The sequence below is a fragment of the Mustela putorius genome, unplaced genomic scaffold, assembly GCF_011764305.1.
Source record: "Mustela putorius furo isolate JIRA1106 unplaced genomic scaffold, ASM1176430v1.1 tig00003988_pilon_pilon_pilon, whole genome shotgun sequence".
Classification (NCBI taxonomy): Eukaryota; Metazoa; Chordata; class Mammalia; order Carnivora; family Mustelidae; genus Mustela; species Mustela putorius.
Window position 1 is genome coordinate 16,357,562 of NW_025422127.1, and position 24,195 is coordinate 16,381,756.

General features: G+C 48.1%; 1 protein-coding gene across 39 annotated transcripts in view; it reads left to right on the top strand.

Moving 5' to 3' along the window:
- CACNA1C (calcium voltage-gated channel subunit alpha1 C) overlaps positions 1-24,195 on the top strand; it is a 735,043-nt gene that overhangs the window by 136,362 nt on the left and 574,486 nt on the right. For all 39 annotated transcript variants that reach the window (XM_045071752.1, XM_045071757.1, XM_045071772.1 and 36 more), the window contains exon 2: positions 22,353-22,674. In XM_045071752.1, coding sequence (XP_044927687.1) covers positions 22,353-22,674 — 322 coding nt within the window. The remainder of the gene's footprint in view (positions 1-22,352; positions 22,675-24,195) is intronic.

The following is a 24,195-nucleotide window of genomic DNA, read 5'->3' on the forward strand; positions in this document are numbered from 1 at the left end:
TGATATAAGGATTGCAACTCCTGCTTTCTTCTGATGTCCATTAGCATGGTAAATTCTTTTCCACCCCCTCACTTTAAATCTGGAGGTGTCTTCGGGCTTAAAATGAGTTTCTTGGAGGCAACATATAGATGGGTTTTGTTTTTTTATCCATTCTGATACCCTGTGTCTTTTGACAGGGGCATTTAGCCCATTAACATTCAGGGTAACTATTGAGAGATATGAATTTAGGGCCATTGTATTGCCTATAAGGTGACTGTTACTGTATATGGTCTCTGTTCCTTTCTGATCTACCACTTGTAGGCTATCTCTTTGCTTAGAGGACCCCTTTCAAGATTTCCTGTAGAGCTGGTTTGGTGTTTGCAAATTCTTTCAGTTTTTGTTTGTCCTGGAAGCTTTTAATCTCTCCTTCTATTTTCAATGATAGCCTAGCTGGATCTAGTATTCTTGGCTGCATGTTTTTCTCGTTTAGTGCTCTGAAAATATCATGCCAGCTCTTTCTGGCCTGCCAGGTCTCTGTGGATAAGTCAGCTGCCAATCTAATATTTTTACCATTGTATGTTACAGACTTCTTTTCCCGGGCTGCTTTCAGGATTTTCTCTTTGTCACTGAGACTTGTAAATTTTACTATTAGGTGACGGGGTGTGGGCCTATTCTTATTGATTTTGAGGGGCGTTCTCTGAACCTCCTGAATTTTGATGCTCGTTCCCTTTTCCATATTGGGGAAATTCTCCCCAATAATTCTCTCCAGTATACCTTCTGCTCCCCCTCTCTCTTTCTTTTTCTTCTGGAATCCCAATTATTCTAATGTTGTTTCGTCTTATGGTGTCACTTATCTCTCGAATTCTCCCCTCGTGGTCCAGTAGCTGTTTGCCCCTCTTTTGCTCAGCTTCTTTATTCTCTGTCAGTTGGTCTTCTATATCACTAATTCTTTCTTCTGCCTCATTTATCCTAGCAGTGAGAGCCTCCATTTTTGATTGCACCTCATTAATCGCTTTTTTGATTTCAACTTGGTTAGATTTTAGTTCTTCTATTTCTCCAGAAAGGGCTTTTATATCTCTCGAGAGGGTTTCTCTAATATCTTCCATGCCTTTTTCGAGCCCAGCTAGAACCTTGAGAATTGTCATTCTGAACTCTAGATCTGACATATTACCAATGTCTGTATTGATGAGGTCCCTAGCCTTCGGTACTGCCTCTTGTTCTTGTCATTTTGTCCAGATAAGAGTATATGAAGGAGCAAGTAAAATACTAAAAGGGTGGCAACAACCCCAGGAAAATATGCTTTAACCAAATTAGAAGAGATCCCAAATGAGGGGGGAGAAAGGGGGTAAAAAGAGGTGCCAAAAGGAAGAAAGAAAAAAAAAAGAAAAAAGAAAAAAAGAAAAGAAAAGAATTTTTAAAAAGAAAACAAATAAGAGAAATATAATAAGGAAAATATATATATATTGGATACACTAGTTTAAAAACGTTAAAAAAGAAAAAGGTAAAAGTCAAAAGGAATTTACCAGAAGGTGAGAAAAAAAACAAAAAATGAAAAAGAAAAAAATTAAATTAACTGCAAGACTAAAAAAAATCACAGGGAAAAAGCCATGAGTTCCGTGCTTTGCTTTCTCCTCCTCTGGAATTCTGCTGCTCTCCTTGGTATTGAAACCGCACTCCTTGGTAGGTGAACTTGGTCTTGGCTGGATTTCTTGTTGATCTCCTGGGGGAGGGGCCTGTTGTAGTGATTCTCAAGTGTCTTTGCCTCAGGCGAATTGCACCGCCCTTCTCAGGGGCCGGGGTGAGTAATCCGCTGGGGTTTGCTTTCAGGAGCTTTTGTTCCCTGAGTGCTTTCCGTAGAGTTCCGGAGGACGGGAATACAAATGGCGGCCTCCTGGTCTCTGGCCCGGAGGAGCCCAGAGCCCAGGGCCCCACTCCTCAGTGTGCCCTCAGAGAACAGAGCCCAGTTACTCCTGTCTGCCTGACCTCCGGCCGCGCTCCGAGCTCACCGAGCCTGTGGCTGGTTCAAGGTAACACCGAGCTGTGAGCTTACTGTCGGCTCTGTCTCTGTAGCGGCTTTCCCGTTCCAATACCTGCAAGCTCTGGGACACTCAGACACCCCCGATCCTTCTGTGACCCTGCGGGGCCTGAGGCCACGCTGACCCCGCGTGGGCTTCGCCCTGGTTTAGCCTCTGGAGCCATGTCTCTTAGCGGAACAGACTTTTAAAAGTCCTGATTTTGTGCTCTGTTGCTCTGCCGCTTGCCGGGAGCCGGTCCCTCCCCCCCGGGTCTATCTTCCCGTCGCTTAGGATTCACGTCTCCGCCAGTCCTACCTTTCAGAAAGTGGTTGTTTTTCTGTTTCCAGAATTGCTGTTCTTCTCTTCGATCTTCCAATGGATTTTCAGGTGTTTGCAATCTTTAGATAAGCTATCTAGCTGATCTCCTGCTAGCTGAAGTAGTCTCAGCCTGCTACTTCTCCGCCATCTTGACTCCTCCCCTCAATTGAGCATCTTTTCAATTACGTGTTGGTCATTTGTATATATCTTCTTTGGAGAAGAGTCTCTGCAAGTCCTATACCCATTTTTTTAGTGTCGACTCCTAGAAACTTTTGTTTCTGTTCTACTCATACCACGCCTCTGGATATCTGGCTCTGGTCTTCCCTTCAGGGCCTGGCAGGCTGAGGGCAGCAAGGACATGGCTTTTGAGGCGTCCCAGGAACACAGCTGGCTCGTCGCCCCCCAAACAGCTTAACTCTGCCCTCTCCTTGCTGCATTCAACTTGGGATGATTTTATGAACATGAGGTGCTAAAGGGTATGAGTTTTCTATGGCTGCTATAACAAATGATCACATGCTCAGGGGCTTAAAGAACACAGCCCTGGAGGTCAAAGGTCGAAAGTGGGCCTGTTGTACTGTATTCCTTCTGTAAGCTCTAGGGGAAGACTCTGCTTCCTTGCCTGTTCCGGCTGATGAAGACCCCTTCCTCCATCCTCAGAGCCAGCTGTGTAGCATCTTCTCCTTTCTCCTCTCCTGCCTCTCGTGTAAGGACTCTTGTGATTATATCAGGCCCACCTGGGTAATCCTAGATAATCTCCCCAACTCACAATCAGCTCAATCACACCTGCAACCTTTCTTTGGCTATATAAGGTAACCTATTCAGTTTCCAAGGATTAGGACGTGGATATCTTGGGGGAGGAGGGGCAACAGTGTTCAGCCTGCCACCCTGGCCACGGCCACATAAAGGGCAGTGGCTGGAGCAGTTTCGATAGGCCAGTTTCTCATTAGAAGGGCTTCAGCCTTGACTTGGGTTAGTAGAAATTGGGTGTAGGGGTCTGGAGGCTGGGGCTCAAGTTTTGGCTTGACCTTGACCTGGCTGTGGAAGCTAGGGCACGTGACTTGCTTTTTCAGGTCCTGAGAGTCTGTACCTCTGAGGGGAGAGGCTGGGACCAGAAGGTCTCGAGGGCCCTCCGAGCTTGCTCCCCTGTCTCACCCCTGCTCTCCTTTTGTCTCCTCACATGGCTTTCTCCCGCTGGCTCAGCAAAAGCCTGGGGCGGGCCTGAAGGGGTAGAAGAGGACAGCTATGCCAAGCTTTGTGAAAATGGCTGCTGGGTGCCAATGTAGGGGAAACAGGGCGAGCAGAAGCAAAAGGCACAGGGTCTCTGCTTCTTGGCCAGCCTTCTTTCTCCAGCCCGCACACAACGGATCCCTGGCACAAACAGGTGGAACTCTTACCTGCCCAGGAAGCTTGACTGGGCCGCACATAACTTGCACAGTAATTTCATATGAAACTTCAATTATCCTTCTTTTCCAGTTCAAGCCTGATAAGGTCAAATATTTGTAAGCTGTCAGCCAGATGGAAGCCATGGCTCCCAAAGGCTCGGATGTTGTGTAACCCCAGCTGCGAGGTGACTGGCCTGGGCTGTTGTGTTCAGGGAAGTGGGAGAGAGTCTTGCCAACTCTGGCTGTGGCAGTGAGGGCAAGACATCACTAGGTGTTGTGGTCGGGTGGTCCTGCTGTGCTCTGGAGTGGGCTGGGGGAAGGGCTGGAAAACCGGCATCCTTCCGGTGCCGGGGAAGGAGTGTGCAACTCCTCGTGTCTCATACCACCCTTTAGCACTGCCAACTCAAGAGACAGCGCTGGCTTGAAATAGTCAACCACCAGTCAGCACGTACTGGTGTTAACAGGTCCCATTTCTCCTTGTGAGATTATTTCTGTTTCACCCATAAGCAACCTGACCACCAAAAAAGAGGTTAGGCTCCCTTAGCAAAGATCACCCAGCTCAAAAGGGGAGTGGTGAGACGCAAACTGAGATCTGTCTCATTCCAAAACTCATCTTCTTAGTCCTTTGGTTCTTTGTATCTCCTGGGCTCCTCCCTTCACCTGAACCCATTGCCCTCAGGAGTGGAGTCTGGGAGCCACAGACAAGTGGAGTGAGGGGAGCTGCAGTCTGGAGGGGCTAACAGCTTGAAGAAACCACGTGCTCTGGCCAAGGCCAGTGGAACGCTTTAGAAAGTGAAGCTGACTAGAATTAACTTTTGGGCCAGTCTCGCCTGCTTGACTTGGCTGTGTTGGTTTCACATCCAAATTTAGTTGTGGACTCTGAAAGGGCAAGGTCTCTGGCTTGGCAGATGTTACCAGAGCGTGTGTGTGGGTGGGTGTCCGTGTGCGTGTCCATGTGGGTGAATGTGCAGCTAGGGGAGGCTGGTGCCTTGTCGAGGTGGGGAGAGTATCTCATGTGTCTGAGGCCTCCACCATGCCCGCCCCAGTGGGGCCCACACACCCAGACATTCCCGACCACTTACCTGGTGCTAGCACGGTGGGGGCTACGGCGTGGGAGCAGACGGGGCTCTGCTCGCAGGGTTATGTCTGAGCAGTGGGAGAAGGCATGCACTTGCTCCAGGGAGATACAAGGAAGGTGGCGGCAAAGGCCGTGGGCCGCACAGAGGAAGGTGGTGGGCTGCAAGTCCCACCGGGGACATGCACGTGTTTGTACGTGCACATTCATATGTGTGTGTGCGTGTGCCCCAGGGTGAATGTGTGGTCGTGGGGTAAGTTGCTTTCCTGGACCTCACCTATGGCAGCAGCAGCCACTCTCCCTTCCCCCGTCACTGACACCTTTACACAGTCGTGTGACCGCGCATGATTTGGGGTCAGTGTGTGGGGGGCTCCCTAACTCCTTGGCTTAAGTGGGAAGTTGAACCAAGCATTTGCCATCCTGAGTGGGAGTCCTAAGCTCCTAGTTTTATAAAGCAAACTGCCTTTCTTTATAAAAGGCAAACGGTGATGCTCAGCAAACAGTGGCTCAGTGGCAGGCTGCCAGGGGACCACCCAGCAGCAAAGCTATGTTTAGTCTCTGCGTGTTTTATATTAAAGGGCACTTCAGTGGAGGACTGAGTGCATAGAGCAGACAAAAGCAGATGCCCCATTTGCCCTGATCACCTTCTCCACCTGCTAACTCTGACCAGGAGAAAGGTGCTGTCATTCACCCCAAAGATTCCACATCTCTGTTCTTTTCTTTCGGGAGTTGTTAGCTCCTGCTTCCCAGGTTGGGAAAACCAAATAAATCTAGGAAGGCTGCTGAAGGAAGCAGACATGCAAGGAGAGCTAATGAGCAGGTGACTGTGGTTCCAGGAGCATCCGGCTCCCAAACCTGAGTGCAGCAGAGAGGACCAGGAGGAGCAGCTTGCTAAGTCAGCATAGTTCAGAGGCCGGGCGCTGTGCAGGGCAGACACTACATAACCCTCTGTTAAGGAGTCATGGCCATTCTGGTCCGTGTTTGCTGAGATTCAGGGGTGGGGATGAACCCAGGTAAGTGGCTGCCCTATTAGACAGGTGTTTTTCAGATTCAATTATTTATTAGCATAAAGGAGGGAATTGAGGAGTGGGATGGAGGCATTGAGCATCCCTCTAGGAAGCCTATTTCTTTTGCAAGCATGTTCCAAATGATAAACTCTTCTGCCACCCACATTTGAATTCTAGAATCAGTGAGTGCCAAAAATTATATACGATGTTAGAGATCATTTGGTAAACTCCTTCATTTTACTGACGAGGTAAACACACAGAGGGTGAGGAATTTATCCAGAGTCCCAGGGCTCCCTAGCAGAGTAGGGAGGAGGAGACCCATGTGCCCAGGCCTGGTCCTTGGTCTTCTTGACCCAAGGTTTACTGATGACCGAATGAGATAAGTTGGAGGGCTATATGTGCTTCAGTGGAAATGTGGAGGTTCATGAATGGCTGACTCTGAGTGGGGTCTCTGTACAGGTGCCTGCAGAGGCCTTCGGGGTACTAAGCCTGATGGCTCTTCTCAGGCTAGGGCCTCCCCATGCCTCTCCTTCATTGCTACAGGCCCCAAGACCCAGCCCACTTTAATAACAGCCTCAACAATAGAAGCAATACTGATACCTACAGTTCACTGAGAACTTCACATAAGGCTGGGCCATGCCACGTGCTTGTAAATGTCTTAAAATCCTTGAAACAGCTCAGAGGTCCTTGAGTCTCCGAGCTTTTAACCAAGTTGCCCAGACCAAAAGGGCTTGTAAGTGGCCACACAGAGTACAAACTTGGGTCTTACGTCACTCCCTACTTTGCCGTTAGCCACTAGACTCCACAGCTTTCTTTTCTGGCTGCCACTATCCACTTAATTCCGGGGCAACCTGTCCCTAAAACTCAGTATTTACAGATCCCAGGCTCTTCTTTCCATGCTGTCTTCACAGGCCAGCAGTAGATTCTCATTGTCTTAACGGTTCCAACCTTCCTAATTACTGTGGTGACATAGTCTGAGGAGACCCACATAAACAGGGTGACAAAGGTGCGGAGATGATGGAGTTTTACAGCATTTCTGTAGTGCTGGTTTCTGCTCCATTGAATCATAACTCCATTCCGAGATGAAGAATGAAGGTGACGTTGACATCTGCCTTCTAGTTTTGGGTTTTCAACAGTAGATGTTCCTGCATCTCCCCACCTGCTCCCTTTTGTCCCAGGCTTTTGATGTACCTGAGCCCTATAGAAGAATCTGGGCAGCACTAGAGTCCTACATTGAACTTGGGTCTCTATGGACCCCTAACCTAGGGGCAGCCCTTGCTCTGCATCTCTGCTACACCACAAGGGTGGCCCTCGTCAGATGTTTTCCTCCGTCCTTCAAGGAGGAAAAGATGGAGGAGAGGGAGACCACTCCTGAGCGGTCAGGTACTACTGGCCTAGAAGCCAGCAGAAGGAAGAGAAAAGGCAGCTTGGGGCTCAGGAAGGAGAGAAAACGCATACACACCCGGGGGGTGGCCGGGGAGAGCTCGAGAGGTTCCTGGCTGCAAGAAGCTCTGAGGAAGGAGCATGGATTTAAGATTCCTGAGAAATTGGAGGCCTTGGAGATGGCTGAGTTCGTCCTAGCCTGGGTCTCATAGGATGGGGGCCATGTGCTTCTCTCTGCCTTGGTTTCATCGTTAGCGTGGGAATAATGTCACTTGTCTCCTCACCTAAAACTATCAGGATGCTGAGGAGAAATCCCATTCCTTCAGTGAACACTCTTTTTATACTTGATGTGTGTCAGGCACTGGGCTAGGCAGCAGAGCTATGGAGATGAATGCATCATGGCCTGTCCTGGAGACATGCCAGGTGCCCAGAGCAGAGACTTTGGACAAGATTGAAACTGTGGAGAGCCAGGCATTGATCTAACGTTCTGATCACCCAACTCTCCAGCCAAAGATCTGACGCCTGATAGTGAATGGTGCTTGAGAATACCGTTGATGTATTTGGACGTGAGTCTGGTTTCACTCAGTTGTGAAGACATGTTTGTGTATGTGCACGTGTGATTTATTTGAGAATTGGAAACGATTTATGACCAAAATTCTTTGCATCCTTTTCTGGGCCCGAGTCACGTGCTGAGGGCCTGAGCAGAGGCTGTGCAGGGATGCATGTGAATAGGGGTAGAGATTTGTCCTGCCACACACCTCCCTCTGGACTAGGCTGAATTCACCCTTCCCAGCCTTTCCTGAAGAACAGATGCCTTCGCCTTCCAGCTCTTTGTTCCTCAGAAGGCAGCCCCCCTCTGCTTCCTAGATCTCTGTCCTCTTGGAATATTCTTCCAAGTGCTTTGGGTCCAACACTCTCTCTGCTTTTTATAAAAAATTAAATTAAAATTTTAACATTATTGTAATATGGAAAACTTACATAACATGAAGCTTATCATCTTAATTTTTTTTTTAGTGTGTAATTTAGTGGCATTAAGTATATTCACATCATTGCTCTGCAGTCACCATCATCCTTTTTCATCTTCCCAGTGAAAGTTCATACCCCTTAAACATGAACTCTTCCCCTTCCTCCCCCAGCCCCTGGTAACCACCCCTCTACTCTCTGTCTCTATGGGTAGGACTCCTCTCAGCACCTCACAGAAGTGGAATCAGACAGTATTTATTTCATGATGGGCTGACTTCACTTATCATCATGTTTTCAAGGCTCATCCATTTTGTAGCCTGTGTCAGAATTTCTTTCCTTTTTAAGACTGAATAATAGTCCGTCGTATGTATAGACCATGTTTTTGTTTATTCATTCTTCTGTCGATGGACTCTTGGGCTGTTTCCGAATTTTGCTGATGGTGAATAACATGGCTCTGAACTTTGGTGTGCCATCTGTGCTCGCATCGCCACCCTCGGTTCTTTCAGATATAGACTCATAAGTGGCTTTGATGCATCATATGACAATTGTGTCTTTAGTTTTTTTGAGGAACCCCAGATACTTCCCGTAACTATTGTGCCATTTTACATTCCCACCAGCAGCGCACAGGGTTGGCCTTCCTCTGCTTCCTTACCAGTGCTTGCCATTTTCTGACTTCTTTAAGAGTACTATGGGGGGGAGGGGAATGTGTGTGTGTGTGAAGGGCTCTCTCTGGCTTTAGGAGCTTCTACGTGAACCACATGGAGCCCCAAGGGGTCACAGAGGAAACCCTGGGATAATAAAATAGAAACGAAACAAGGGCTGGAGGGTCCTATTTCTCTCTGTTGCCCTTCCTCACTCAGCGGCCCCTTGGGTTGACCTTGCCCTGTGAGCAGATTGAAGCCCACCTCTGAGGTTGGCTGAGCACATGCTCCAGCCAGGAGCCCAACCCAGGAGCAGTCGGAGCTGGATGTCAGGCCGACTTTCTCAGCCCTGATCTGCGAGGTCTGTGGGGAGGAGATCCGGGCACCGAGGAACTCCGTAGGAGTAAGACTGGCTGGGGAGGGGTGATGGGGGCAGGGAGATACCAGACTCAAGAGTTCTAGACCTGAGGCTCTGAACTAGGAGGACTCTTATGGTGTTTGGTTGAGCCTCCTTACTCCTGAGAGGAGGAAACCGAAGGCCAAAGAAGGAAAGTGATGTGTCTGATCCGCACGGAACAAATGGGTGTTGAAGTGGGGGCTGGAATTTGGCTCTCTTGACTTCTGGTCTGGTTCTTCTCTTACCAAACTCAGAGAACAGTCGAGATGGCTTCAAAGCTCTCTGAAGCTTTGTTTTTACCAAGGAATAGCAGGCTTGGGCTGGGGGGACTTGCTTATTTTTTCGTTGCCTTCCACCTTCTTGTCTGCCTGCTGTCTGGCCGAGGTTTTGTGGGGATTAATGAGATAAATGGCTTTGACTTTTCCAAATGAAAGAAGCATTATACTTTATACAAAGCATTGTTATTAAATAGCCTGAGAGCACAGAATACTGAGCGAATGTGTTTCTTTTGTCCCACCTTAACGAGTATTAGAGACCTCAGGAGCAGGACAAATGGGCCGTGGATGGGTGTGTTTGGGCATTATGTTTTTAGTGTGTAAATATGTGCATCGTGCCCCCCCTTCCCCGCACACAGTGCAATCCCGTATAGTGGAAGGACTTCAGAGACTTTCACCAAGAGAGGTTCCTTGGAAAGTGGAGTGCTGTTTTCAAGGATCTCTGCAATCTTCTGCATTCTGAATTCTCTGGCTAGATTCACTTTTTCACAAATTGACATGATTAAATTTGTGTGTGAGATATAGCACTTTTTAAGAGGTGATTGCTTAACATGGAGGGTGTGCTTCTGGGAAAAAGACTTTTTTTTTTTTTTAAATAAAACAGCTTTCATGTTTTATTTTACTTCATTGGCAACGAGATGTTCTTCTTTAGTGCCCTGAGGCGTTATATGTGGACATCTGTGAAAGGGTTCTTATTAAGTATCTTTATATTTGGGTAGTACTTTCGTAGACATAACCTCATTTAGTCTTTACTATTGTCCTGTGAGGAATGTATTATTACCTGTATTTTACAGATGAGTAAACTGAGAAGTGTGCATCGTTTTGTGCTCAGCAGTGTGGCCGGTGGGGGAATGGGGCCAGGGGCCTGTGCTCTGACCTCCCTCCTTCCAGTGTCTCATTCTGCTCCAGCTTCTTCGAAGGGCTGGCACTGAGATGGATGGCACCCCTCAGACCGGGGACCTGAACCAAGGGGTCCTGGTGTCTTTCCTTATGATGCATACACATACCTGTTCCTACTTCTTGGAGACTGGCTGGTATTTAATGGAATTGTGGTTACTAATCAAGATGACAAGAAAAAAGAAAGCGTCTTGCCCGTATAGGTATCTTGGCTAACTTTCTTTCTTTTTTTTTTTTTTTTGATTTTTAATTTTTAATTTTTTATAAACATATATTTTTATTCCCAGGGGTACAGGTCTGTGAATCACCAGGTTTACACACTTCACAGCACTCACCAAAGCACATACCCTCCCCAATGTCCATAATCCCACCCCCTTCTCCCAAACCCCCTCCTGGCTAACTTTCAAATCAACTGTTTCACTTTACCCTAAACCTAAAAATTATTGATTGATTGATTGATTGATTTTATTTATTTCACAGACAGAGATCACAAGTAGGCAGGGATCATGACCTTAGCCGAAGGCAGAGGCCTCAGCTCACTGAGCCACCCAGGTGCCCCTAAACCTAGATACTTTTGTTTCCAGAGCGACACAACTGGAGACCCAGGAGTGCAGATATCCTTTGTTTTTAGTTTAGGTTCAAGGCAGCAGAGGGCTGCACAAAGGCACCTGGCGACTTTTCATGGGACTCCCGTTTCTCTGTCGCTGCAGGCAGATGGCTTGTATTTTCCTGTGGTGCCCGGGATGGAGAGGTGGAGGCCCTAGGCAGCCTAGGAAGATGGGTGGCCCGTTTGCCAGGTAGGGTCTGTGGGCACAGCCTACCCCAACCCCCTCAGAATGGGTCTGGCAGTGGCTGGACAAGAATCTGGCACCGGTTTGGCTACAGTAATTTTGGAAGTATACTTAAATGATAAACCAAAACCATAACTTTTTTTCTTTCCGATCACCAAAGAATTATTTACTGTACAGACTTTGGAAAATATAATAATTTCTAAAAGACCTAGTACTTACAAGATTCTTACTCTTAGCACTATTCTGAGAGTTTTATATTTATTAACTCATTTGATCATCATAACAATGCTGTGTGATAGGCAGTGTTATGATTTCTATTTTACAGATAAGGAATCTGGGGCACAGAGAGGTTAGGTAACTTCAGTCACACAGCTAGTGACTAGCAGAGCTAGAATTTTCATCGAGACCATCTGGTTTCTAAGTCCATGGCCCTGAGTTCTGGACTGAACTGCCTCTCTGAAAATAGATGGGGCCACCTGAAGATAATCACTAGTACCCTTCCTTCCTCACCCCTCCCCTCCCCCTTCCTTCTTCCCTCCCTTGCACCTACACTTCTTCCTTTCCTCCTTCTTTCCTACCATTTTTATAAATTTTTATTCTAGCTATTTACAGGACAAAAATCTAGATAGACACGTACATTTATTAATGGTGCTTTTTCTGAGGTGGGGGACTTTCTAAGATACTCATTTTTAAACTGTTGGACTTTCCTGCTTTTGAACAGTGTTTTCCTTTCAAGTTTAGTAAAAATAGTAGAGATCTTAAATCCTTTTTGTCAACTTCTTGATCTAGAAAGAATTTTAAAAAAAGATTGATGTTTAGTTGAACTACTAGGACTATTTCTATGTGTTTCCTTCTAGTCTTTCTTCTATGGAAGAAAAAATGTCTTAAAAAAATTGGGGTCATATAGTACATACATTTTGGGCCTTATTTCTGTTGCTTAATATGTGGAAATTTTTTTCTATTTTGTTTTTCAAAGCATAGTTTTTATGGCTTCTAAAATTCTACTGTGTGGAGGTGGCATCACAGGACAGTCCCCTTGTGATGGGCTTATGGGTGATGTTCAGTTTGGTGCTGGTATGATGTACACTGTGGTGACTACCTGCGTAGGTTGCTTTGCTGGAGTGTTGGGTAGCTCCTGAGAAGAGTAGTGGAATGATTGAATTTCTTAAAGACTCTCATTAGGAGTGCTAAATAGCTTTCCCTACGGGGCCGATGAGCCCATGCTTCCCGCTGGGCCGGGTTCTGGAGTTCAGCTTCCCCTGCCCCTGGCAGGGCTCAGAGGCTCCAGGAATAGTCAGACCTCTCTCCCACAGAACAGAAGCTCTCCTGGCCCGGAGGGTCTGAGTCTGTGAGCTTTGAGCACTGAACCTCAGCAGGGCTGCAATGCCATATGCCATTCCTCTGTGGCTATGTGGCCGGCCCTTCACAGGCATGGAATAGAGTCAGAATTATTGCTGTTCCCCCAGGGTGCTCTGCCCACTTCACTTGGCGCAGGATGTGGGCAGATGAGTATTAGCCAAGTGAGTCTTCCTGTCACCCCATCCTCCCAGCTGGTGGGAAGGAAGGAGGTTGGGATCACTGAATACACTAAAAGCTGTCCTTTCAAGATGGCGCTGCCTCCTGTGTTCTCTTTCTGGTGATTGAGAGACGTGAAGAGACTCTGTGTCTCTGTTTTCCTACTAATAAAATGGGCCCAAAGCAGCAAAACCCTCTCTATCTTGGGGCCAGAAGTTGAAGTAATTAAAAAATGTCACGGGGAAAAACATGTATTGGGGTAGTGACCCTTTCAGATATTCACCCTTTTGTTCAACACGTGCTCCAGGCTGTTCTGGACTCTGAGGATACAGTGATGAACAAAATGGACAAAGGTGCCTACTTCTTGGGGCTTCCCTTCTGATGGGAGGTAAGAGACAAATATATACCTAATATATGAAATAAACACAGAAGGGGCTTGGCCAGTTGAGTGTCCGACTCTTGATTTCCACTCAGGTCATGATCTCAGGATTGTGAGATCGAGCCCTCGTCAGCCTCTGGGCTCAGCAGGGTGTCTGCTTTGGATTATCTCCCTCTCTCTCTGCCCCTCTACCCCTGCCCCCACTTGCACACTCCCTGTCTCTCTAAAGAAAGAAATAAACACACACAAGTGACATACTAATCTAAAATAATCAAATAGCATCATCTCTGTAAACTTCTGTATAGAAATCTCTGACGGTCAGACAGAAATTCTGCAGAAGAACTTCCACGTGGCAAATGTGTTTTATTCACCTACTAGGTGACAGCCAGTCTGCTGGGTTTCTGAGGCCACAAAACTTGTTCCTGCTCTCAAGGAACTTACAGATCACTGGGAGAATATGAGAAGGGCCCACATACCAGAGTGTAACCCCTCTCAGTGCTCAATAGCCATTGCCAAGGAGACCTGGAGCTAGTGCTTGGTCTTCTCATTGCTGTGTCAGACTTTTGGCATTCTTCTTGCCCTGTCCCCAGACATCAGCATGCTGAAGGCTTTTCTGTTTTTCCAGCTGGATGGTATCTGACCTCAGTCAGGGCTGCATCTATTTCTTTTACTAAAATGGCTACTTTGTAGTGGCCTTGAAAAAGTAGAAATGCTGACTTCTGATAAACTTGAACTGATCCACTGGGTCCTGTAATTGAGGTTAGCCATCACCAGGGGGTGCCTTCGTTCAAATAGCAGGAGGTGGCAATTTTTCTTCTCTCCCTGCTTGGACATAAGTGGAAGAAATGTTTTATTATCTTTGGTTGGAAAGTATGGTTTAGTGTGTGTATCTATCAGTTTGTTTTCTAACATTTTTCTTTGCTTGCTCTCTGATGTCAGTATGACCCTGAGTAAGGTGAGGGGAATGACTCTATGGTTAGTGTCCTCTAGCCAAGGTACTACTGGGAGATCTCTGCAGGGACTTCCATGGGAGTCCCTCCAAGGGTTCCTTTTCCTTTCTTTCTCTCCTTTAGACTAGCTGCCCGATGAAGAAAGAGAAAAGACGATTTAGTTTGCTGGATCACTAGAAGGTGTGAACAACAGCGGTTTGACCACTCTTCCTGTCAGCTTGGGCTTCTGAAATACTCGCGGTTCTTTGCCTTGGTCCCGTCATTAGAGAGGAGTGGGATGTAGAATAGGAAAGAGATGGTTTTATTTAAGGCAGTGTCTGGATGATTTAGTCAGGGGGATGGCCACAGATATCCTTGGGTCCCTGTCTTTGTTTTGGAGCGTTTGACTGCTGTGGTCACCGGCCTGTTCTGAATATCCCCATCTCTCATGAGCAGTGTCTGTAGAAGGGTGAGGGAAGAGTGGAAGGGAATGCTGTTGAAAAGAGTGTGAAAATGGCTCTGGTGAGAGGTAGAAGCAGCAGATGTGACACACCATGAAGATCCTTTGGGTGCTTGGTCTGGGGAGTGGATTCCATTTCAGCTGGGATGTCCTAGGGTTCTCTTAGGACCCACTCAGTTTGGGTGGAAGTATCAGCCTCCCCATTTGTCCCTTGGGGTCATTACTTTCTCTTCATTTGTCAAGAGGATTAACCACTGAAAAATGACTTTTGGTTGCTGAAGTTGTTTGTTGGGTCTCAGACCCTCTTATTCTTTGAACACATGCCTTTTTGCATTGAGTGGTTATTTCCTGATCAGAAAATCCACCCACCTATCAGCATCTGAATCAGTCCTTGATTGCTTTTTTTAAAGAAGTTCCATCACAAATTATGCTCTTTCCATCAGGACTTCCTCTTAATGTAGGCCTGTGCTGTCCTATATGATAGCCACAAGCCATCTGTGGCTATTTACATGTAAATTAATTGAAATTAAATAAAATTTAAAATGGCTGTAGTTCTGTAGTTGCACTTGCTACATTTCAAGTACTTAAGAATCAACAATGGCTGGTGTCTACTCTATTGGACATCGAAGAATTAATAGGATATTTTCATCACTGTAGGTGTTCTATTAGACAGTGAGACTATAGACTCAGGCAGAGTTCAGATCTACAGTAGACACTGTAGTCTACTACAGTGTCAGTAGACACTGCCATAGTCTTTTTGAGAGGAAACATATTCAATACAGGAATTTAAGGAATTTATTTAACATATTCAATACATATTCAATCATGGTAAGTGTTGGGAGAGCAGGCTCTAGGTTGGACCTCTAGGAATGACTCCCGGAACAAGGCTGCAGAGCTGACCCATCAAGGGGACTGGGACTGTGGTATAATTAGGCAGCTGGGGAATCTGGAAGCCACTATACCAAGAGCTGGCTCCAGGGTCACACCACCTTATCAACGTTCCAGGCATCAGGAAAGCATCACCAGAGCCTTGTGAAATAGATGGGCTCACTATACTTAGTTTCATTCGCTTCTTGGGTTGGCCAAACTCCATAGCCACATCAGGAAGTCCAGCTACGAGGGAAGTTGGAAATTGGAGTTTCTAGCTCTTTAGCATCTGCAGGACAGGCAGGGACAGCAGACGGAGGTTGGAATTGCTGCTGAGTTAGTCCACTGGTCTACCCCATCTGCTACATGGGGTTGAGCCAGAGCTGAAGCTTCTCTGAGTGAGCACCACTGGGCTTAAGACAGACAGGGCCTTGGGTATCTGAAAACCAGGAGACAGTATCTTCCCAGTTCGAGTTTCCCAGCTATCTCTGTAACACTCTAGATAGAGAAGATTAATGGCTTCCTGCTTTCTAGTCATTTGGTCTTTAATGGGCAGAGAAAGCATGGTTTCTGTTCCAGGTTTGCTGCTGCGCTTTTAAAGAGAATGGAGGCTCCTGGTCACTGCAGGAGGAAATGCATTTTCAGTTCTCTCCCAGCCCAGTGTGAACTGCTGCTCCTTGCTCCATAAATCAGTCTGGGTTGCTATTGTGTGTACTAAGTCTTGTCTTTAGTGGTGAGCTCCCTCGTGCACAGATGAAGGTGCTAAGACTAAGAGGGAGGTTGTGCTGTCGAAGTTCATCTGCAGCACTGTGCTTTTCTCCACACACATGGCTAATTGGGGATCTCTATATGCCGCGAGTTTGGGCATCTCTAGTCAAGTGTAGTATGGAGGCAGGGAGATAGCTGGTGTTTGAACTCTGCCTATTTACATTAGAGGATAAGGGTTGGGGGTTGTGAGAAGGAATTATTTAAGCCTAAACCTGAGGTGAGAGAAGGAATCACCAAGCCAGAAGCATAAGGAATAACATTCTAGGTATGTGCAAAGGTACTGTGGCATATAAGGAGGGAGCATTTAGGAGGAGTGAAATGAGGCCAGTATGTGAGGATTGCCTTGGACCAGGCTGAGAGTGGAATGAGATGAACTCAGAGAAGCAGCTGGGGCCAGCCTATGTGGGCTTCATAAGTCATGCAATGAGTCTAGATTCTGAAGAGATTTATCTGGGAGAATGACAGGAGCTGATTTATGATTTATATTTTTCAAAAGGTCACTCTGGTTGCTGCATGGAGATTAGATTGGGGATAAGCAAAGAGAGAGAGAAATGCCAGGGGGCTACTGCAGCCGTCTGGACTAGAAACAGATGGACGCCTGGGCTAGGGGGTGGCTTGGGAGATGGAAGTCATGGCTCTCAAGCTCTACCTTCAGAAATCCCAACAACTGGTTGTGCCTGGGTGGCTCAGTGGGTTAAGCCTGTGCCTTCGGCTCAGGTCATGATCTCAGGGTCCTGGGATCGAGGCCTGCGTCGGGCTCTCTGCTCAGCGGGGAGCCTGCTTCCCTTCCTCTCTCTCTGCCTGCCTCTCTGCCTACTTGTGATCTCTGTCAAGTGAATAAATAAAATCTTTAAAAAAAATAAAGATTTTATTTATTCATTTGACAGAGAGAGAGAGATCACAAGTAGGCAGAGAGGCAGGCAGAGGAAGTGGGGGATGGGTAGCAGGCTCCCCACTGAACAGAGAACCCAACACAGGCCTCGATCCCAGGACCCTGAGATCATGACCTGAGCTGAAGGCACAGGCTTAACCCACTGAGCCACCCAGGCACACCCAGTTGTTGGGATTTCTGAAGGTAGAGCTTGGGAGCCATGACTTCCATCTCCCAAGCCACCCCCTAGCCCAGGCCTCCATCTGTTTCTTGTCTTTAACCCAGGCACCCCTAAATAAATAAAATCATAAAAAAGAAAAAGAAAAAAAAAGAAATCTCAACAACTGTATCCAAGAAGTAAGAGGAAGAACCTGAATAAGCTCATGCTTTAGGGCATAGACGGGCTGATGCCATCAGTTTCTGGTGTTTACCTCTTATCAGCCTTCATCTTTATCATGACATCACCATACTGCTGCTGTTAGCAAATAGATATTGAACATCTTCTGCAATAAGACCCTGGATCAGGTATATGGATGGAGATGGATTAAAGGGAAAAAAATCCACTCTTTCATTCCTGAACACCTTCTGAGTCCCCAGCTCCACGGGGCTGGGGGCCCCAAGGAAACATAAGCCACTGCCTCCTGACTTGGACGCTTTCCTTGGACCTTGCGGAGCAGACTGACCTGTGGCTGTCCAGTCTGTTTAGGGGTCTTATCCTCATCCTGGTTCCTTGGAGAGGCAGCAGCCTCTGTGTGTGGGAGGAGGGAGCTGCTGCTGAAGTCAGGGGTGCTGGGCCATTTGACAAATGGGAATCATTTTCTTCTGTGTGAGGGCAAGGTCGCTGCTGCGGGTGCCCACCTGTTTGTGCGGCCTGATCTGCTGAGCTGCTGCTCTGGGGCTCATTCAGGGACAAGAACAACAGTAAAAATAGTTCAGGAAAAGCAGGAGCCAGAGCAGGCTTAGATGGTGGCATCTTTTCAGCTGTGGCAGCCAGGAGACAGAGCTTTGAATCAGCTTTATAATTTGAAAATTGGTCTCTTTGCATTGGGTGGTTATTTCGTGCTAACAAAAGCCATCAGGGACACCGTGCTACTTGCCCTTCCTCCTTGGCACTGCTCTGGGTTCAAAAATGTTGAGCCTAAGGTGGTGATTTTCCATTCCTGGAATTCTTGGATGGTGGTGCCCCCTTCCTGAGTGGGACCTGGAGATCCTACGAGAGCCGTGGGTCTGGGTGGGGAGCCATACTAGTGGATGAGGGGACCTTGCTGGGAGAAGGGGAGGCTAAGCTGGGCCCTGGTGGAGGCTAGCTGGAAGGAGCCACACCTGTCTTGCCTGTATGTGGCTCTGTGTTTACTATGGCAGGGCCCTTAGTCAGCTCACATGGCCGTGATAGTGCTCAGAGCATCCAGGACCAAAATTTTGGAGGCTGTTTTTTTGTTCTTTGGCTGGGGAGAGGTTGACATTCCATTTTTCCCCATGGGCTTCTTCGTATGTGCTTTCTCCAGATGGTGTGCTCCAGAGAGGTCCTTGTGCTCTGGGAATGTAAATAAGGTCACCCACCGTGCAGGGTGACTCCGAAGTCAGCCTGCCAAGACAAGGCTCTTAGAACCACATCTTGGCTCTGTGGAGCCCTGGTCACCTTGCTCCCCATGTCACCCCCTTGGGGTGCATCGGATGTGAGTATACAAAGATTGGAGTTTGAAGACCATAATCAGCAGGAAGGGATGGGGTGCCGTGGGCTTGCTGTAGAGGAGATTTGGGGTCTGGAGGGGCTAAGGGTGGTGGGGTCTGCTGCTTTTACATAAAGTTAGTCTTGAGACTAACTTACGAGAAGTTAGTCTCGGAATTAAAACAGAATTGATAACGTGCTGCCCATATTGAGCAGTGAGGGAGTCTAGGAAAGAAAAATTATATATCACGGACTGAATGGATAGAATGAGAGTTCCAGCACTCCCAGCAAACCCAGTAAGATGTGAGATTAGGCTGCTGGTCACTGGTCTTTCCAATGCAGCCGGTAGAAACAGGGACATCTTCTACTTTCATTCATCCCAGAGGTGCCCTGAGGGTTAAGTGAAAGGGCTGTTCACACAGTGGACTCCTTCCTGTGGAGATCACGCCAAACATCAAGGATGTTCTCAGGTCCAAAATGCAGCAGCCCCTTCAACCTCAAGGCCTGTAAACCCAGTAGAAGACGTGTGCTTTGCTTGTGGCCATGGACGTGAGCACACATGTGTGTGTGCACGTGGGGCACAGGGCTGAGTTCTGAGGAGGCGGAGGATAGTCTAGCAGTGAACCACGAGTCGTGTACGTGCTACAGAGCTCTTTCATTGTCTCACTTTGTGACCTTTAATGAGTCATACACTCCTTTGTTTTCTTATGTGTTAAATGGAGATACGGATGCTTGCTGGTTACTGAAGCAGTTCTGAATCTTCCGGTGCCTTTATTAACTCAGATACTGTCTTCGAATTCCATCCTCTGGGGTATTATAAGAAACATGAAGGCCGCAGTCATATCGGGGTCTTCTTTGCTTTATGCTTAGGATCCACACAGTGAGTGCAGGGCGGGTAACAACAAGGTATGTGAGAGAGAGGACTTCTCGTAGCAAATGTTGGATTCTCCATGATCCTGACATTCTGGGTAAAATACTTTACCCCCAGGGGTGCAGCAGCTGCCTGGAGCAGCTGGAGCAGAGGAAAGGGGTGGAGGATGGAATAGACGTGAGACAGGGGCCTGTGCCACATTGAGAATATATCCATGAATTGAGTCTAGCAAAGAGGCAATTTTCCGGGCCCCGGGGGAGTGGGGGCGGGGCTCTAATGCTACAGGGACCAGATGGCAATAGTGCAGGAGGAACTGTCAGGGGACAGGAAGACAGTGGGCCAGCTGGTACTAAAGAAGACCTGATGTGCTCATCTTGGTATCACATAGGGCTGGTAAAGTCGTGGCATCTGTGATACCATTCCCTACAGTTTGTACCCATGGCAGACATCACTAATCTATCCTGACATACTTTCCTCTTATACATGGAGAAGTTGCAGAATCCTCTAGGGCCAGCATTTTAGTCTGTCCTGTCAACCAGCTGGCACAAGAGTAGAAACTTATTTATTGTCTGTTGCGGGTGTGAGGACAGAAAGGACATAGATTTTGGATTTCAGCAAAAATGACAGTCCAGACAGGTACAAGCTTTGTAGCATTGAACAAGCACATTCGTCGGATCTTTTTTGGTTGCGAAGGACAGAAACCCAATTTGAGTTAGCCTAAGCTAGGTTACTTAAGTAATATAACCAGAAAGCTCAGGGTATGGCTAGATCAGGAGCCCGATGAGATTGTTGGGGTCCATCTCTAGGACAGAGTGTCTCTGCGTCCTGTCTGGCTAAGCCAGGTCATCGCTGGTGCCTGGGGCGGGGCGGGGGGGGGCGGTTGGAGGACAACAGGGCTGGTGGTGGAGGTGATAAGGTCTAGATAGGTAACAAGGAGAGCAAAAGTCATCTTGAAGGTCAAACATAGAAGGAAGGATCCAAGATAAGGGTGGGGAGGGGTGGCTGGGAGAGGTGTAAAGTGTTCATCTGAATAACAGTGAGCTGCAGCAAGGAGAGAGACAGGCTCCCCAAGGCAGTTTGTTCTGGGCCCAACAGTTGCCCTGGAAGAGACTTGTGTACACAGAGCAGAGGGGAGGGTCGTTGTGGGGAGCCTTGGAAGCGACATACCTGCTCTAGCCACCGTTCTCTGGGCAACTGATGTGGCATCAGATGCCAGACTCTCTGCCCACACTGTCACCCCATTCTCTGCTGCTTCTCTTGATCCTGCTGCACCTGACCAGGTGACAAGTCTCAACGTCGTGCCTCTGTTCTGGGATACAGAGCTCAGCCCAGGCTGAGATGATCATGGGTAAACCTTGGAGGATCTAGGGTGAAGCATCCAGCTTATCCGACGGGGGAGGGCCCACCAAGTGGGCAGTTTTTTTTTTTTTTTTTTAAGATCTTATTTATTTATTTGACAGACAAAGATCACAAGTAGGCAGAGAGGGAGGCAGAGAGAGAGAGAGAGAGAGAGAGGGAACCAGGCTTCCTGCGGAGCAGAGAGCCCGATGCGGGGCTTGATCCCAGGACCCTGGGATCATGACCTGAGCCGAAGGCAGAGGCTTTAACCCACTGAGCCACCCAGGCGTCCCCCAAGTGGGCAGTCTTAGAGGCAGTCCTGAAGGCTTCAGTTGCCCTTACACCAGAGAAGTGTGAATGCCTCTACTCTGGATTTTATGGTTCCCAAACAGGGTTCCTCCCTGTGTCTCCTCTACCCTACCCTGTCAATCCCAGCCATGCACAGCTCCCTTTCCCCGATATCGAATGCTATATGATGAATCACTCCAAAACAAACTGCTTGTAGTAGTAAGCACCTGGCTGCCTCCTACAGTTTCTAAGGGTCAGGAATTGCTTAAGGCTCTCGCATGAGGTTGCAGTCAGATGGTGAGTGGAGCAACTGGGGAGTGGCCAGGAGTCTCTCCCTGCACATGGGCTCTCTGTGTTGGCTAGTTTGGGTTTTCTCACCCCATGGCAGCCTCAGGGTGTGCACTGTGTTGTTTTGAAAGGCACAGACTGTCATTTCTTATGTACTTTATTGGTGGGATGGTCACCAAAGACCAACCCCATTTCAGGAGGAAGGGACATAGATCCTCTTTCCTAATGGGAGGAATGTCAAAGGATTTACTGACATAATGTGAAACCATCACAGCCCTCAGCCCCCTCCTAGTCAACCAACACTCATTGCCCAGATGGGTTTGAGGTAACTGGAGGTGACCTAACTTTGGTCCAATGCCTTCATTTCATTATACTATTTTTATTTTTGGAACTTGGGTGCAGAGACTTGAATAAATTACACTCTTCAATTCATTGTGCATTTGTCATCACTGATTCATACAATGACTCTCTCTTCATTCATTCACTCATTCACTCTTCCTTTTTATCCCTCTATCCTACTTTCCTTTTTTCCTCCTCACTTTCCTTAAACAACCGTTGTATTATATTAAATGCATATCCTTTATTTCTGTGTGTTCTTATAAATGTGATCGACAGATCCCTTTGCGTATGTACTGTTTTCCATGCCCTCCTTTTCCCACTTGCTCCATTTTTCCAGGTCCATACATGTGCCATGCATGTATGCTATAATGCATACATCTCCTCTGTCTGGTCGCCTAACATGAGTCAGTGACACTGGAGAGGAGGAGTGACATGTCCAAGGTCACATAGCTGAACTGGGACAAGAATAGTTTTCCTGATTCTTGTTTTCTCAGCAGCACACACTCATGTTTTCATGGTTCCCCTCCCAGGCCCTTGCAATAGTTTGAAATAAGATTTTTTTTTTTAAATTGCGAGTCTGGGTTCCTTTTTCAAACTCTCCTGTTTTCTCCCTAGTAATTGCCATCCTCTGTCTTCTGCTCCTGCAGGTTCCAACTATGGGAGCCCGCGCCCAGCTCACGCCAACATGAATGCCAATGCTGCTGCGGGGCTCGCCCCTGAGCACATCCCTACGCCGGGGGCCGCCTTGTCCTGGCAGGCAGCCATTGATGCGGCCCGGCAGGCCAAGCTGATGGGCAGCGCCGGCAACGCGACCATCTCCACGGTCAGCTCCACGCAGCGGAAGCGGCAGCAGTATGGGAAGCCCAAGAAGCAGGGCAGCACGACGGCCACGCGCCCACCCCGCGCCCTGCTCTGCCTGACTCTGAAGAACCCCATCAGGAGGGCGTGCATCAGCATCGTCGAATGGAAATATCCTTTGTGCTTGGGCCTGGGCGGGCTGCCCCTGGGAACCCCAGTGGGGCCAGCCCCATGATTGCTCCCAGACCCACTGAATCTGTGTCCCTGGGGCGTTGTGTAAACGCAGAGTTTTCGGTGCTGCCCGAGACTCAGTGAATCAGAATGTCTAGAGATAGGGCTCAGGGATCTGCTGGAGTGACAAGCGGGGTCTTTTTTCTCATATGTTTTTTTCATCCCAAAGCCCGCATTTGAGCAAGCAATCCTGAGAGGTTATGAGATATCATCTAACATAGCTGAGCCTGTCCCGTGATCCGCGGGTGTGCTGGGTGAATAGTGGTCGCGTGCTGCTTACCCCCTAGGCTTCTTTGCCTCCTGTGTCATGGGCCTGGTATAGTTTTGTGACCTCTGCTCTCTGTAGGAGGAGGGAGCCCGAGAAATGTGAGAGGGCAGTGGTCAGTGGCCCACCCAGGCTCTTGGTTCCAGGCTTAGGAGCAGGTGTTCTCAAACCTGGCTGCACATTGGCATTGTCTGGAAAGTTGTAAGAAAACACAGGTGCCTGAGCCCTACCCAGGCATATATGAAAGTTCTCCAGGTCATTCTCCCGGGCAGCCAAAGTGGAGAGCACTGGCCTGCAGTTTCAAACGCAGGTCCACTTTGCATGTCTACCCAGTGAGTGGGCCCTTCTGAGAAAATGGCTTTGAAGGACTGGGCTCTCACTGTGGAATTACAGGCCCCTTAACAACATGGGAATTTTGGGGTGGTGGAGATGGAAAGGATCTTCAAGGTCAGTAGGTCCAGCCCTGACTCGGCCCAGTGATGACATTGGGCCCCACATAGTCATACGGTTAGTGACAGACAGGACTAGAACTCTGGGACTTAGTGTTGGGCATTTTCATAATAAGAATTCATTCAGGGCGGGTTATCACATCTCCTGGGGCTCAGGATGGGAGGGTTCTATGTTATCCATGAGCTTCAATGGAAAGATTGAAGAGCTTTAGTAAGTAGGGGTTGAAAGGCAAAAGAAGATGGCTCGGGAGGGAAGAGCTTCTGTTTAGCAAGAAACGTTAGTTCTGTAAATGTTTGAAGCCCTCAACTCAAAAGGTAACTTTAAGAGAAGGGAGCATAAGCCACGTGGTGGCTGGAGAGCTGGCCTTCTGTCCTGAGTGGCCAGGCAGGCTTCCTGTTCCCAGAGGACTGGGTGAGAGGCCCGGCTCTGGGCAGCCCCAGCATGCTGCTGTCACAACGGCTCCATCAGAACCATGCAGTGGGAGAGATGGGGGCCATGCGATCCCCAAAGGGGAAAGCACTGAAGCCTGGAGAAGCTGAAGATCTGGCCCAGATCACACAGCCTGCAACTCACAGAGCTGGGTTTTAAATCCAGGTTCTCCAAGTCCCCAGTCCATGCATGTGCTCCTCCCCGTGCACGCATAGCACAGAGGAGACGTACTAGGGTACATGTTCAGGGGACACTGTCCAGCTCACAGGGATGTGGAGGGACCTGGATCTGGGGCCTGAACCATGCCCCATCATGGT